Source organism: Chrysemys picta, chromosome 18, assembly GCF_011386835.1.
Source record: "Chrysemys picta bellii isolate R12L10 chromosome 18, ASM1138683v2, whole genome shotgun sequence".
Lineage (NCBI taxonomy): Eukaryota > Metazoa > Chordata > Testudines > Emydidae > Chrysemys > Chrysemys picta.
In genome coordinates this window covers 22,550,431-22,566,044 of record NC_088808.1, presented here as the reverse complement: position 1 = coordinate 22,566,044, position 15,614 = coordinate 22,550,431, and the positions used below count along the sequence as shown (strand labels likewise).

The 15,614-nt window shown below is 38.9% G+C and overlaps 2 protein-coding genes across 8 annotated transcripts in view; both read left to right on the top strand.

Annotated features, from left to right (window-relative positions):
- Positions 1-5,649, top strand: part of RC3H2 (ring finger and CCCH-type domains 2) — a 43,607-nt gene extending 37,958 nt beyond the window's left edge. For 4 of the 5 annotated variants that reach the window (XM_065572568.1, XM_065572569.1, XM_065572567.1 and 1 more), the window contains one exon: positions 290-5,649. In XM_065572568.1, the coding sequence (XP_065428640.1) occupies positions 290-488 (199 nt within the window). In that variant the 3' untranslated portion in view covers positions 489-5,649. The remainder of the gene's footprint in view (positions 1-289) is intronic. The other variant, XM_065572570.1, reaches the window with a different exon arrangement.
- Positions 5,650-5,899: 250 nt separating this feature from the next.
- On the top strand, positions 5,900-14,611 carry PDCL (phosducin like). 3 transcript variants are annotated; one of them, XM_065572574.1, is made up of 5 exons: positions 5,900-6,158; positions 6,797-6,860; positions 11,316-11,487; positions 12,185-12,366; positions 13,847-14,611. In XM_065572574.1, exons 3-5 carry the CDS (start codon positions 11,322-11,324, stop codon positions 14,396-14,398), a joined length of 900 nt encoding a protein of 299 aa, XP_065428646.1. In that variant the 5' UTR covers positions 5,900-6,158; positions 6,797-6,860; positions 11,316-11,321; the 3' UTR covers positions 14,399-14,611. The 3 variants fall into 3 exon arrangements, with proteins under 3 accessions (XP_065428646.1, XP_008167662.1, XP_065428647.1); XM_008169440.4 differs by lacking the exon at positions 5,900-6,158 and adding an exon at positions 6,419-6,710; XM_065572575.1 differs by lacking the exons at positions 5,900-6,158; positions 6,797-6,860 and adding an exon at positions 10,327-10,681.
- The last annotated feature ends 1,003 nt before the right edge of the window (positions 14,612-15,614 follow it).

The window sequence follows — 15,614 nt, the reverse complement described above, 5'->3', positions numbered from 1 at the left end:
AAGGTTGGCATTAAACTTAATTTCCACTAACCTCTTCTGTGCCAAAAACGTGCAGAATACTCTATGCTGGAATCACCCATGCTACTGTATTTTAACCATGTAATGATCCCTTTGAAAACGAGGCAATCTGCATTTACTCTGTGAGCATACTCTTCTATAGTAAAATATTCTGTCTTTCCACTGACTACCATTTCATTTCAATATTTGCATCGTTTAATGCACAGTTTATTTCTTGATATTTTGCATTAAGCTGAAGTTTAATATTTGTATGATTTATTTTTCCCCTCAGGGAGGAGCAGAAAGCAGTCCTGCCCGTAACTTCTTGCTTCAGCCAGCCTATCACAGGATCCTTTAGCAATGCAAGCTGCCTGCCCATCAGCACATCAGTCAATGTTGGCAGCCTCATTTTGAAAAGTGCTCACATTATGTCTGAGGATAAAAACGACTTTTTAAAGCCCATTGCGAATGGCAAAATGGTTAACAGCTGAAAGGCATTCATCTTTCCAGCTTGTGACCACGCCGTGAAAGCATTTACACTAGCTTTTTATATATATAATATATATTATATAATGTATATTTTTTTTAAAAAAAAATAATATTGGGGTCATCCATTTCCTGTGGACTCTTTGATACTTCAAGCCCCTCTTGCATTAGCATTCTGAAAAGATACATTTACTAGGGTAAGGCGTTCACTTTCCACAAATTAATGGAATTTGGACATTCTTTTACTTAAGCTTAAAGCAGCTTTTTATGAGTTTGTAGCAATCCGGTGCAGTAACTGAGCCATTCTTATTTAAAATGGCTTCTGTGGAAGATTAACAACTCAGTTATTTAAACTAGCAGGATCCTACAACGATACATCTAGTGAAAGTAAAACTAATTTATTTGTCTCGATTTTGTTTCATGAGAAAGGAACTTGCATCTTGTTGCAGCTGCTTTTTCTTTAGTTGTGGAACTTTGCATGGAATATTGTTTCCTGTTTGAAGAGTGAGAGGTAGGGATTTGTATTTTAGACTTTATTACAGGGTTAACACACTTCAGCTTTGTACTACTGCATTATATGCAGGACTGTGGTGCAGTGCTTTGCTGTAGCTTTTTATTTCTTCTTGTTTGTTTTTTTCTCATTTCTGCTTTAGTACTGTTGATAGTTATATACAGGCTACTTGTCCAAGTAAAGTTACAAAAAGTAACCCAAGTGCCTAAATCCTCCAGCTAATGTTCTTGGTATTGATTTCCCCAAGTTATATGCACATCCATTTTTAACCATTTTGATAAATTATGCACTAATGTAACAGTGGGGTTTTGGGTTTTTTTTGGTTTTGGTTTTTAATGCAGTCCTCCACCTGCATTTATAGAATCCAGATGACTTGGCAAAAGAATCAGGTGCTCTTGGCTTTCCCGTGAAAACCCTGTATGTAGTGTTTGCACTGACTAACAATATGGTATTGCTGATTATTGTTGTTGTTTTTTAATTTAAACTAATTAGTGGGTTTTTTGGACACTCGTTACATTGTCTTGGTTAAATATTGTTAATCATAACTTTTTATTCAGGTTTAATTTTGCTTGTTCACTAGCTATTGACTGAACCTACAGTAATATAGCATTATCAGACCTATAGAGTTGTGCTGAAAATTGTATGAATATGTGCCCTGCTAAGATGTGACTGAAAAGTCGTATTAGACATGTCAACTGAAGATAAGTACACACACACAAGCACTCTGGGCATAGTTTTCTTTAAAGTTTAAAAATTCAGTCACCATTTTGGAAAAGAAAGCAAGACCTTCCCTCCTGGTGGTTACTATCTTATTGTTTGTCCTCTTCAGTTTCTTTGGTACATGTTTTACTTTTTTTAATGTTTTTATTAACTTCTGTGAAGTTGTTTACTCTGAAAATTGTACTGGAATATTTTAAGCCAAGCTAATCTTTCACCAGGTGTACTGTATGTAAGGGCTTTTCCTGCTAGCAAATACTTTAAAAGGATCATGTTACTGGTTGTCAGTTATTTTACAAAATCACAGCTATGTGTCAGATAAGATTTTGATAACTGTTTTGTGCACGTTTCTGAGGGGTGGGGGTTGGCATTTCCCTGAGGGTTACTGATTAGACTGAGAAAACATCGGTGTTTGATATCTCTTAATGAACATGTCCATGAAATAATTATGTTGTAAATATATCTGAAAATCCAAGGGTTAGTTTTGATATTCTGGTGTCAGTATGGAAGATCTTACACACTTATTTAATACTAAACTGTAAAGAAATATTTGTAGAGTAACAGTAAAGTAGCCTTTTCTTGGATTCTTTGGCTATTTACTGTACCTTCCCTGATAGGCAGTGCCACCTCATCTCTGGAATAAGACTGGTATTTTGTTTCACTTTGCAGCCTGAAATGATTAGGAACAAGAATTAGACCACCTTGTCACCTTAACTCATTTCCTGTTGATGTTACAAATTAACATAGAACGCTAGACATGAATATGATTGTTGTATATTTTATATCAAGACCATTCTGTAAATATGAATTTATATTACTTTTGAAATGCTTCCGAAGTACTTTTATTTGCTGTATGTAATTCCAAAAGGATATGCAAACCAGTATGTCTATTTCATGGATATTTAAACAGTGAGATCTTCCACGTTGAAGGTAATGTAATTTTTTTAAAAAGATTTTTAAATTTTAAATTGCTATTTTGTTACAAAAATAGAGAAAATATAAAGGTTTGAGAAGTCCTTATTCGCCCTCAGGGAAAGAGCCCTCTGTGCTCCAGAACTCCACAGAACATCTTCAGCATGATCTGAGGGTGAATATATACTACATAAATTGATCTTGTGTATTTACCTTAACTTTTTAATTTTAAAATTGCAATTTTAAAACTTGGTTGTGCTCTGCTGGAGGGGGATTGGGATAAGCTGCTTACACAAGTTCGTCTGTTTTGTCCAGTGAAAATACATCAGCCTAACATATTCCTGCCAACTTTACTGGCATGTCTAAGAACAAATGTATTTATATATGCTTGTCTGCAGCAGAAGATCCCATGATACAGTAGCTTTCTAGAAAGACCACATGCTTCCTCTGAAAAGGAGTCAGTTCTGGGTTGAGGCTAATTTGTGTTGAACCTTTAATATCTAGAATGACAGACACAAGAATTGAGGGATTTTTAATAGTGTGCCAACATTGTCTTACAGTTTTTAACACTGATTATTATCTTGCCATGAAACTATGCCCTCTGGTGCCCTAATAAGAGGAAGTTACAGATGGGAATATAGTTCTGGTTCATTTTTGGCAAAGTTTAATTACTTGACCTGATACAAACCAATACGTGTTTGTGTATCTAGTTGCAAATCAGGTGCCTTTTTGGGCAATGGAAGGGCTAACTTTCTGACATTTAAAAGTAGTGTGACTAATATCTTCATGTGTAGTAGTAGTAGTATAGAATCCCATTTAGGTTTTTGGCCAAATACATTACGCTGTCAGAAAAAGGCCCATAGCAGATTAGGGAGAAGTGTGTGGTTCCTTTGCTTTGTGCAGACGAGCATATTTTTTTCAGGAGAGGTACAGCAGGGATTTCACATGTCAGGTATACAGAAGTTGTATCAATATCTGAGTTAAAATGTGTTGCCTCACAACCTGGATTAATTCCTTGTTCTGTCTCATTTCCTACATGGGTTTTAGGACTAGCATTAATCTCTAATTTGATATGTCATGCTGTCTACTTCTTTGTGCGAAAGTAGTAACATGACATTCTTAAGATCTAAATTATAGTAGAGTGACTGCCCTTCTACTGATATTTTATTCCTGTAACTAGAAATGAATGAGTTCGTGTTCATACAGATTGCGCATTGTAGAATGTATAGTAGACCTTTCAAAGAATAGGTTAGACTCATTTTGCAAAGCAAATTGGCATTGGTTCTTGATAGACTAGTACAGAGTGATACTAAAGTGTGATACATAAGGACACCAGTTGTAGACATATAATTTGAAAAGTTTACTGCTTTGATAACACGCTTGAAATTTTAGTTTAAATTCATGCTGATGAGCTGAACGCTGTTCTTGTGTGTTAGTTCCCCGGGCTGAGTGAGGTACAAAATCATACACAAAGAAAGGCCTGGGGAAAGAATGTTTTAAAAAAATCTTTTGTCAAAACCCAAAACAATTTGATAGTGTGTGGTTTTATTTATTTATTCTTTTTGTTAAAGCACAATTTGTCAAGTATCTGCTGTTGTACATAAACTCTATTTGAGAGATATCTGCTAGCAGCTCCTTTATCATATTTGTCAAGATTTTTTTTTCACCATTATTAACCTGTGTCTGAAGGAAAATGTGAAATTTTAGACCTTAATCAAATGAGAAGTTAATGAATCATCCACAGTACATGGAGCGCATTACTTGTTATAGTTTAATCCTTTTCTGTTAGGAAATCCCTTTAATGCAAGGGCCTCTCCTGCAAGCAGAAAACAATAAATGTGCTCTTTAAATGACCAGTTCTTTCCAGTACAAATGCACAGCTAACTCCTTGGTACTAGTGGTCACAATGCACCTCTTTGCTGGCAAGGGAGTGCTCTGACAACTTAACCCTAAGTGTCAAGGGTAAAATAAAGACAGCAAAATTATCAAAATTCCCCACACTTAAGCAAAAACCTTTTATTTAAGGAAGACTGTCGCCGAAGCTCGCTCTTGGCATTTCATGTTTAACAAAGTTTGAAATAAAAGAGAGCCTGGCTGCATTTATAACTGTCAAAATCCAACATCATTTGCACATATCCCATCAATTTTATCCAGTGTAGGCCTCAGTTAATCCAAGGCATGAAAATGCATGCATTTTCTTCGCTGGGCAAACAAGTACATTATACTGTAGTTGTGATACAACACATGTGGCTTTTATTTGTACTGCACATACCCACTGTACAGCCACTCAAAGTATTGTGGTTAGCTTGCAGCATCTGCTGTCTGCATTTATACAGTTTACTGCATATTCTTTTCCCTGGAAGTTAAAGAATTTTTTTTTCTTGTTGCATTGATTACGTTTTATAAAATTGCTTAGCTGGAAAGTTGGGAAAAGAGGCCTGTTTGTCAATTGTACAACCGATTGTGAAGCTCTAGTGTGAATATTTTTACGTCTGTATTAGACATTTTCTTTGCAAATCTATTGTTCGATTGAAATGTAAATGAAATAAAAGATGGTGTACACCCATCATGTATAAAGCAGGCACCATCGCTACGATGGATTTAATGCTCATTTTTATGGTGCATTCTCAGCTTCTATTTAAAACTATAATTTAAAATCTGTAAAATGAAATGGGGATATATAGGGGAATAAATTCTATTCCATTTATTTCAATTTTGAATTTCCAAATTGTAATGTTTCCCTTTGTGTTATAGGAATAGGATTAAAGGGGAAAGCTGGACCATATGGTCTGTATTGGGGGTGGGTTGGGGGAAAGATGGGGTGGGCTGGGCTTTGTGATAATACTGAATAGCGGAGTGAATTCTGTGTGTTTTTTGCTGTAGCACTGAAGTAAAGAGATATTAGCTTTGGCTGGTCACAGAATAGAGCATCATGGTTTTCAGTGTTTTGAGAGAAAATTGATGGAAAAAGTTTGCAGTACTTGACATGTATTTGCATGCACAAAATAAAATGATTGTCCACCTTACGTGTGTGTTTGTAACGTGTGAGACCAAGCCTGCCTGGTGTCCCCTCTTCCCTGCCCCTGCCTCGGTCCATGCCTCTAGCAGCAGGGGAAATAGCGGCGTGAGGAGTTTGAAACCAGCCCCCCGGCGGATCCGAACTCACGGTAGTTCCGGCGGGGCGGGCCGGGCCGGGGGGGGGGCACTTGGGGCCATTTCCGGGCGGGGGGCGGGGTCAGGACGCCTGGGTTCTATTCCGGGCTGAAGGGGGCAGTGGGTCAGAGCAGCGCCCGGCTCCTAGAGCGCCGCGTGCCGCTGAGTTCAGGTTGGCCGGACCCATTAGCGAGGAGAACACACACACACACCCCTCCTCCTTGGGAGGTGGTTGCGCTCCCGTCCGTTCAGGGTGCATTGGCGCGGGGTTGTACCATTGCCAGTAAGGGACTTTCCCCCCCGCGTTCGCTGAATGGAGCCGCCCTCTTTTCCCGGCGTCCTTTGCGCTGCTCGTCCTCGGGACTAGGGAAGCGTCGGAGCGGTGGGTGCGCGCGCGGGGGGCCCGCGGGGGGCTGGCCGGGATGTGACAGAGGATCGGGGGCGGGGCTGGGGGGCTCTGCGTGTTGGGGGGGGGGGGGGGCGTGAAGGGGGCAGGGGCCTGGGGCGGGGACGCACAGGAGGGCGGGGCTGGGGGGCTCTGGATAGCTGGGGGGGTTGGGGGTGTTCTGGGGGGCAGGGGCCTGGGGCGGAGACGTACAGGAGGGCGGGGGCTCTGCGTGGGGGGGCTCTGGATAGCTGGGGGGGTTGGGGGTGTTCTGGGGGGCAGGGGCCTGAGGCGGGGACGCACAGGAGGGCGGGGCTCTGCGTGGGGGGGCTCTGGATAGTTGGGGGGAGTTGGGGGTGTTCTGGGGGGCAGGGGCCTGAGGGGACGTACAGGAGGGCAGGGGCTCTGCGTGGTGGATGGGCGGGGGGCTCTGGATAGCTGCGGGGGGGGGGAGGCTCAGGGGTCCAGGATCCTTTCTGGAGCTGCTGTGCCTACAGCTCCATAGCCGCACCTGACACTTTCCAGAGCGGATGGGGTTGGAGACTGAAGGTAAAACCTGGTGAGAAATACCTGTTACACAGAGAGCTCTTCTCGGCCCCTTTGTGACATTTGTGTTTGTACATCTGCATTTCTAGGGAGAGTGACCAGCATTGGCCGAGAGGTGGCCCAGAGGTCAGCATTGCAAACGAGCCACGAACCGTGAGTCTCAGATTTGTTTCTAGTTTGAGCCCAGTCCTCTTATTTATTTATTTATTTGTTTGTTTATTTATTTAAATGTTTGTACAAAACAAGAAGGGGAAAAATGCTTTTCCCATCACTTCTTCTACTGTGACCAGCTACATGTACGTTTATTCCATTCAGGTTTTCTTGTAGTTATAGGCTGTGTATACTGGTTTCCTGTACCCTTTGCTCAGGTAACATTCATAAATCAAGTAATGTAGGACATTGTTTCCTTTCCATGTCTGCCTTGAGAGCCACCTTTGTTCTTCCGTTGTACACATGACCACCCTCATTCTAAGGCCCAGATGTAAGCCATATGTGGGGCAAACAGCCAGAAGCAGAGACAGAACAAGTGCAGGCAGAAGCTTGGTTTAATTAGAGATTCATTTTTAATAACATTAATCTGAGTTTAGTAATTCTGCATTCCCCACTTGAATAATTCACAATAAATCCATTGCATTTGAACAGCACAGACCAGGAGACTCTGGCTTCATCTACATTCATATCTGCAAAGTGTCAAAACCATTGTATGGTTTCCTGCTGATGGCAAAAAAAATTTAGGTGTGCTAAAATATTCTGTCTTGAAATTAATTTTTAAACAAAAAAAGTAAGACGGAACAACAGACCAGTTTGGGGTAAATACACCAAATATAGAAGTTGAGCACAAATTAGTTCCCGTGAAACATTATAGCTAAGTTTGACAGAATTTGCTTTTTTTTTTTTTTTTAATCGTTTTGATAGATGATGGCAATATTTATTTTTAAGCATTTTTTTATTTTTATCAGTTTAAATTTTCACTGTTTGTGGAAAATTATGGGTATTTTTTTTTTTCAATTTTCAGAGTTGCCGGAAGTTATGGGGCGGGTCAGACAGTAATTACTTAATATTAGACACAGATTTAAAAAATTAAAGCATTATAACTATTAAAACACAAAATATGCCAAGTAAATATCCTTTAATAAAAGTTTTCAAGCAGTATTTTTCCTGCTTTGCCTATCTGTACATTTTTATTATTGATGGGAATATGTTGTTCAATTTGTTTGTACAGTGAAATCAACATTTGCCAGCATTTATTGATAAAAAATTAATCCTTCCAAGACTAATTATAGCTAATTAGTTGTAATGAATCTTGTCAAAAATAGAACAATACAAATAGTCTCCAATATTTAAGGTCAAACACTAAGTTAACTATTAAATGTTGTCTTATGGTAGCCCAGGAGTGATCTTCTAAAGCTTTCCCCTCCGTACACAACAAAAGCACCATACTAGAGAGGAACTTGAGATGCTTTTGAGCTTTTTGTTATCAACCAAAGAGAAATTAACCACCTACAGAATCACCAAAACGACTTTTTGCAGAACTAGGGTTGTACCGTGGTGGTCTTGCAACCGAGAACTGACCCAATCCAACCCTATTTAGCTTGCGAGAACTGAGGTGATCAGTTTGAAGACATATAGTTGCAGACTTGCTTTATCATGTGTGCAACTACCTCTGAGTTACTTTGAAATAAGCAGACTATCTCTGTTTTGTACATAAATCTGCCTGTTAGATGGTGCACTGTAACTAGGAAAATCTGTAAATTAATCATGTTAATTTGAGTTCCATTTGATACACAGGAAACAATTGGAATTTTGTGTCAGGATACAGGCCCCAGGCATACATGGTACCCACTCTTCTTTTTTTTTTTTTTTTTCTGGTTTCTTTTGCTCTACTTTTCCTTTGTATTGGAAAATAGTTTGCTTTGTGTGCAAGTAGAAGAGAAGGCAAAAAGAAATCCGAATTCTCCCACAACCAAGCCCTTAAGCAAAACTAATTGTCTCTTGCAGAACAGTGAATCGCCTCCAATCCCAGGTCTCCTGAATGTAATCGAACACTTTAATTTCTTGAGCAGACATAATGCTAAGGATCTCTAAACACTTTACAGTAGTACATGGAAATAAAATAGAATACCTAAATTCAGCATGACAGAGCATCTCTCTGGCTCAATTTAAAGTTGGCAGGGGGTTTTAAGGGCATGAACTTCTTTAATTCCTTGATTTCCATTTTCCATGGGCCCTGTTTCATATATGGATGAACAATTAGAAAAATACAGCTGTCTTTTGACAGTGTGATATGTTGTGCTATTAGTCAAATATGATAATGTACCTTACCCCAAATACTAGCTGGTTACCTCTGTGTTTCTCTAGGGTAGATACAGGCCATGTCTTCTGTGTAATTTTTCTCTACTCTGAAAAATAATCTCGGTAATCCTGTTTCATCACCTTTTAGCCTGAACCATCTGGCTATCTACTCATTAATCTGCATAATCCTACTTTCAGCAGTTTGCAGATCATGCTAGTGGTGGGTAGAAAACCTAAAAACACTACTTTCTCCTTACAATATAGATTGTGCCCTTGTCATAGAAATACAGACTTTTAGGTCTACTTCATCAACATATGATATAGAGTCAATCTCACATACTCATACACCCCCACTACTTCCCCCCCCCCCTCCAAAAAAAAAAAATTGGGAATAGGTTTCTCAGTTTTATAGCAAGCTGTTCAGGATCGCAGTTCACACCAGTGAAGGGTTTGCTTTTATTCCATCAGCTCTGGAGAATTGTTGTGGAAGCTGTTAGTGGAGCTCTGAACTCTCTTTATGGCCTCAGGCAGTAATTCAGCTTGTGGTCTCTTATGTTTGACACGGTCTGTTCTTACACACATTTGGTATGAGAGGCTGTATGTAAATTACTAATACCCCAGATAGCTTTTTCAGGGAATATCATCCTACTGCTGTCATTGGCTAATCTCTAGCCAGCAGAAAGGTATTTAGATGGAGAAATGGTATAACTCAGGTCAATTGATGGATTTAAGGGCAATTGTGATTAGTTCATATTGGCTTGGCAAATTCAATTTTTAACTTTTTTAATTTTGATGATATTTTTAAGCATTTTTTTATCTTTTTATCTATTTAAATTTTCACAGTTATGGGAACTACCAGAGGGTCAGACAGTAATGGTTTAATGATAGAAGTTAAAGCTTTATAACCATTAAAACACAAATTATCAACCTCATGTACAAATTAAATATCCTTAAATCAAACTAATAAGTCCTCAAGCAGCATTGTTCTTATTTTGCCTATCTGTATGTTTTGATTATTATCAATGGAAATATTTTTTGCTGGTTTGTGTCTGTGTAGTGAAATCAATATTTACCAGTAAAAATCTAATTCTTCCAGCCTTGTTGTATCACTTCTGTTAGTATCTGAGTTGCCAGCATTATCAATTTGCGTAATATGCTATAACTGAGTTTTATTAAAGTGAAAATGAGCTTTGTGAAATGTTAACTGCTTGCGATCCTGCGTAGGCAGGTTAGCAAAAACAACTTATTTGCCAAATATAATTTGCACACTGGTACTATATGAATTACTAATATAATTACATTTTGTAAAAATTGCAGACTTGCAACTGCACTGACTAATGCCAAAAGCAGAGTTCCCCTCTTGCTACAGAGCTTATCCTTATTGTGAAATGATCTGTGAAACTGACAGTTAATAGTACACAAAACACCATTGGTTCAAATATATATCTTTCTTTGTCCACGCTTGCAGTATGTACATTTGAGAAAAGAGATTTGCGGGAGGCTTGTTGAGATTGTTTGATTCTGGAAAGAGACCAGGTGCCAACTTTGAGCCTACATAGAATTTTTCATGTTTAGTAATACTCTCCGAGAGATGAGCTTCTAAAAGAAACCCTGAAAGATATTTCTTGAGATACAACTGGCTCCTGCGCACTGTCTCCTTTTCTTTGTAACGGAGGGTGGGGGTAAGGAATGAGGGTTAGAATTTAACTTTTAACTGTATTGTAACATTCCTGTTTTTTTCTGAATTTTCACTGCAAGCTTCTAATTGCGTAAGCGGCTTTGCTATCTTATCAAAAGTGCATCCAACTGTTTATCTCATTGATCATGTTCCGATCATTCGCCATTGCTAAAAGATGAGTAATTGCGCACATAAAATACTAAAGTTGAAACTTAATAAATGTAAAAAATCCAGAAGGAAATGTAACTGGCTCAGGTTTTAGGGTTGGGTATGTAGCGATCTTGAACCATTGTTAATCAGCAGAACTATCCTCAGTGAATAAATATTTTGAATGCCTCATACTTTATCTTTGAAGAAGAAACTTTGTAATAAAGAGCTTTTTGTTGTTTGTTTTTTACTTAAAAATAAACACATCTGAAATGATAACTATCAATTCATTCACAAAGAGGTTGGCCAGTTGTAGCCTAGTCTTGTTGGTAATGGTCTATAAACTGTTCTCATTTGAATAGACAGCCTTCATATTTGTCTCTGGAGGAGTATACGGCTAATACTATACATTTGAGGTGATACTTGCTATTGTGTGTGTGTGCTTGTATAAGGGGAGATGCATTGATGTTGATCTACCCATCTCTTTTTAGAATACAATGACTACTTTAGATGATAAACTGCTTGGTGAGAAGCTCCAGTACTACTACAGCAGCAGTGAAGATGAAGACAGTGAGAGAGAAGATAAAGTCAGAGCGAGCACCATTCCTGAGACGGTTGATGGGGAGGTGGAGCTGAGTAGCGATGGCACTGCAGTTAACACAGGTACTGTGACATAAAATATTTTATCCTCCTGGGCATGCCTGTCCAGTACTGGGGGAGAGGAATCCGTACCCAAACAACTGGGACATACCTGAATAGGACATTCAATAGTAGCACTTTTCATTAGGCCCCCGCAACAGGATGATAGTAAGGTGAAATTGATGAGGACTGCTGCTGTCTGCACATCATGGAACACACTTTTGTGCTGGGGCTTTTGCAGATTATTTCACCATCAATTGATTTCCTCCCTTCCCCCCCCCCCCCCCCCCCCCCCCCCCCATCACTTCTATCACTATGAAAAGGAAATATTTCCATACTAACTGCTGGAAGATACCTCTAAACCTGGATGGTGGTAATGTGTCAAAACTCTGTACAGCTATTAATTTTCACAACATCCTTTTGAAGTTAATAGGCAAGTAATATAGGTAAACTTTATTCCTATTCTACAGATAAGAAAACAGACACAGAGAGGTTGAGTGATTTGTTCAAGGACATAGGAGTCAACTGCAGAAATGGGGAGTTACTTGCTACCATTCCTATGCTTTATTAATAGTAGATTGAGCAATATACAATAAGCCTAAAACATGGTCCTATTTGTACAAATAACTGCTATTTGAAAAGGACTCTGAGATCCTGAATGGAAAGTGCAATAGACAGATTGTTTCTGTCTAAGCAAAATGCCTTCATGTTTTACCTTCAGGTCCAAAGGGTGTCATAAATGATTGGCGAAGATTCAAACAACTGGAGACGGAGCAGCGAGAGGAGCAGTGTAGAGAGATGGAACGACTTATAAAAAAATTATCCATGACCTGCAGATCTCACATGGATGAAGAGGAGGATAAACAGAAGCAGAAAGAACTTCAGGAAAAAATCAATGGAAAGGTAACCTGGGAGCACAGTGAGAGACTTCTGTGCTAATAAATTTTAGCAGTTTCCATTTTTCAGCTGCTTTGCAAAAAATCATGAATCCTTGCGTGGCAGTTATTTATTATTGCTTTTAACAGGTGGAACAATTGAGAGAGCGCAATAATTATCTACCTCACAGGAGTAGTGTCAACATTATTTAATGTTTGTGCAGTGCTTTGAAGATGTTATACACTTAAGTGTTAAGTGACTGGCCCAAGACCACTGACAGAGTCTGTATCAGACACTGTGTATTTTCCTTGTATGCATTCATCAAATTTATTTCCAAGTTTGTGAAACAGTTAAAAAAAAAAAAGGCAGTGCAACAACTCTGCCTGAAAAATAACTTCATCTTGTAAGTTAATGAGTGTTGTGTAAGATGTCTGCTTTCCAGGAGGCCTAATTGATTATAATGTATGGTAAATGAACGTTAAGAGATCAGCTTAGTCTTCAAACTGATAGGAAAGCATTAGACATCAACGATAGAAAATGTCAGGGGTGGTAAATTATTTAAAAACTAAGTGGGATGTTTTGGTCAATTGACTTGTATTACCAGTTCCTATGAATCTAATTGAAGAGGTTGCTAAAGTTGATACATGCTGCTATTGACAATAAACCAGTATTATGTTCATGAGTTGTTAGTTACATTTGGTCACTCATGCCCAACAGTTTAAGATCATAAAGTGATAATGGGGGGAAATTGCTTGAATTTTAGGTATCTGTTTGTTTTTAATTTACATGAACTTCACATTTGCTAAGAGATTCTCTCTCTGCCTGAAATAATCACTGGTTTTCGCTGGGTTTTTTTTTCTGTGCTCCCCTGCTGACTGCAACAACCTAAACTAACAAACCCTACACCTAGAGCACGATGGCTAACATGGTTAATGAAGCAAGATGTTGAGAGATGATAGTCATAAAACCCAAGTTAATTCCAATTCCAGAGAAAACATGGGAACATTTATTTTTGCCAAAGAAATAAATCTGGTATGGAAATAAATGTTGTTTCTAATAGAGATTTACTCTATTTACTTACAAAAAAAAAAACAAGATGAAAAAAACAAATTAGGAATCTGACAGTATCCACTCAAATTAACAACAATGTCCAAGCTGCCCATCTAAGAGCAGTATTGGCATCTTACTTGGAACATGTGGCCATAGCTAATTTGAATAAAATAGGAGCACATTATAGTCACTCACTTTTAAACTAGCCTATGGAGGCTAGAAGTCCCAATGTAGGAAGCTCCATCTTTATCAGATGTGCTTTCCGGATGGATCAAAATGGAGCATCTTATGGTGGGAATTCTAGCCTCCATGACCTGTACCTGGGTATTAAAGATGGGGAATGATGCAGGTCAAACTCTGTCCATCATTGATTTAAATACTAACTGCATGTAACATGTATGGAGTTCTAGATTTCTCTCTCTGGTGTATTTATAACATTTCTTTGGGCATGTTCTAGATGACTTTACAAGAATATAACATGATTCATGATGGCGAAGATGATGAAGATTTTTTACAGCAATACAGGAAACAGCGAATGGAGGAGATGAGGCAGCAGCTGCATAGTGGGCAGCAGTTTAAGCAGGTTTTTGAGATCACCAGTGGGGAAGGGTTTTTGGACACAGTTGATAAAGAACACAAGAACACGTTGATCATGATCCACATCTATGAAGATGACATCCCTGGCTCTGAATCTGTGAATGGCTGCATGATCTGTCTTGCTGCTGAGTACCCAACAGTCAAATTTTGTCGAGTAAAGAGTTCCCTGATTGGTGCCAGCACTCGCTTTACTAATAATGCTCTACCTGCTTTGCTCATCTATAAGGGAGGGGAGCTAATTGGCAACTTTGTCCGAATCACCGACCAGCTTGGAGAAGATTTTTTTGCTGTGGACCTGGAGGCTTTTTTACAGGAGTGTGGTCTGCTCCCAGAGAAGGATCTGCTGCTGATGACTTCCATATGTAACCCATCTGCATGTTATAGTGAAGACAGTGATTTGGAGATAGACTGAAAAAAGTGAACGAAGGGTTCAGTAAGCTGGGGTTGCCCTGTGGGGTCTCTTGTTGCTGTAGATTGTTCATTTGTTCTTTTCTGTATTTTTTGTATATTTTTCCCCTCCCTCCCATGCACTTTGGCTTTTAGCCCATTAGTACTTTGAGTCTTTATTCTATGTAATGTAAAGAATTCATTTTGTTAAATTACTTCAATAAAATGTAAACTAAAACTGTCTTGCACTTAGTAAAGTGTTTTTGAAGTGTATAAATGTGAAGCAGATCTTAAATTGATTGTTACATAGTCAGTCCTGTTCTACATATCACTGGGACTGAGACACCTCATCCTTTGAATTATATAGACGGTTAATTGGTGCTAGTAGAAAGCACTGGCTTGGTGGCCTGAGAACTGAAGTCTTCTGTTCAGGGAAGAGATGTGTCACAGGAAGCATCATCTGAACCCTGACATGGGGGAATCTAATCCCTGTTTGTTCATTCAATCAGGCTTTTGCTTGTTTGCTTAGAGAGTTGGCAGGGCTACCAATGGAGAAGGTGGGGTTTTGGTTTTTGGTGATTGTTGTTTTTTTTTAAGTAGACACTTACACCAAAGGAATAAGATTGAGACCATGAGCTTCTAAAACAGTCCATTACAAGAAGAAGCTTTAATCTTTGCTAACCTGAAGCTGGATTCACACCAGGGACTCAAAAGTGAAAAGCCCCATATCCCATTCCCTGCCTCTTACATGTTCCACTCTTCAAAAGTCTTGTAGTTTTGACAATGGAGAGTATTTCTCCCTCTCACTTGCTAACTAGCACAATTCACCACTCCATCCTAAAAGTTATTCTTTAATGGAACAGGGGTCTTCATTATTTAACCCTATATTGGATCTAAATGTGAGACTTGTTCTTCATTCAGAACTCTCTAAATGATGCTCCCTATATCGTTTTAAAATATTGATCCATGAGTTTGCTAATGGTTACTTGAGCAGAGGGAGGCCAGCGTTAAAAGCAATCCATCACAAATAGTTAAAAGAGGGGGTGTTTATAGCTGACAAAATACAGGGTGAAGAGAGGTTTGCCATTAACTTTGATGAAGCCAGGATTTCACTCACCATCTGTAAAATTCCCTCAGAAATTTATGTTAAATCAGTACTAAATTCTGTTCCCTTCCCAGTTCATTCATATTACACCTTTCAGTTAAGGGGTGCAAGGTGCGTTGGAATATTATGGTTGAGA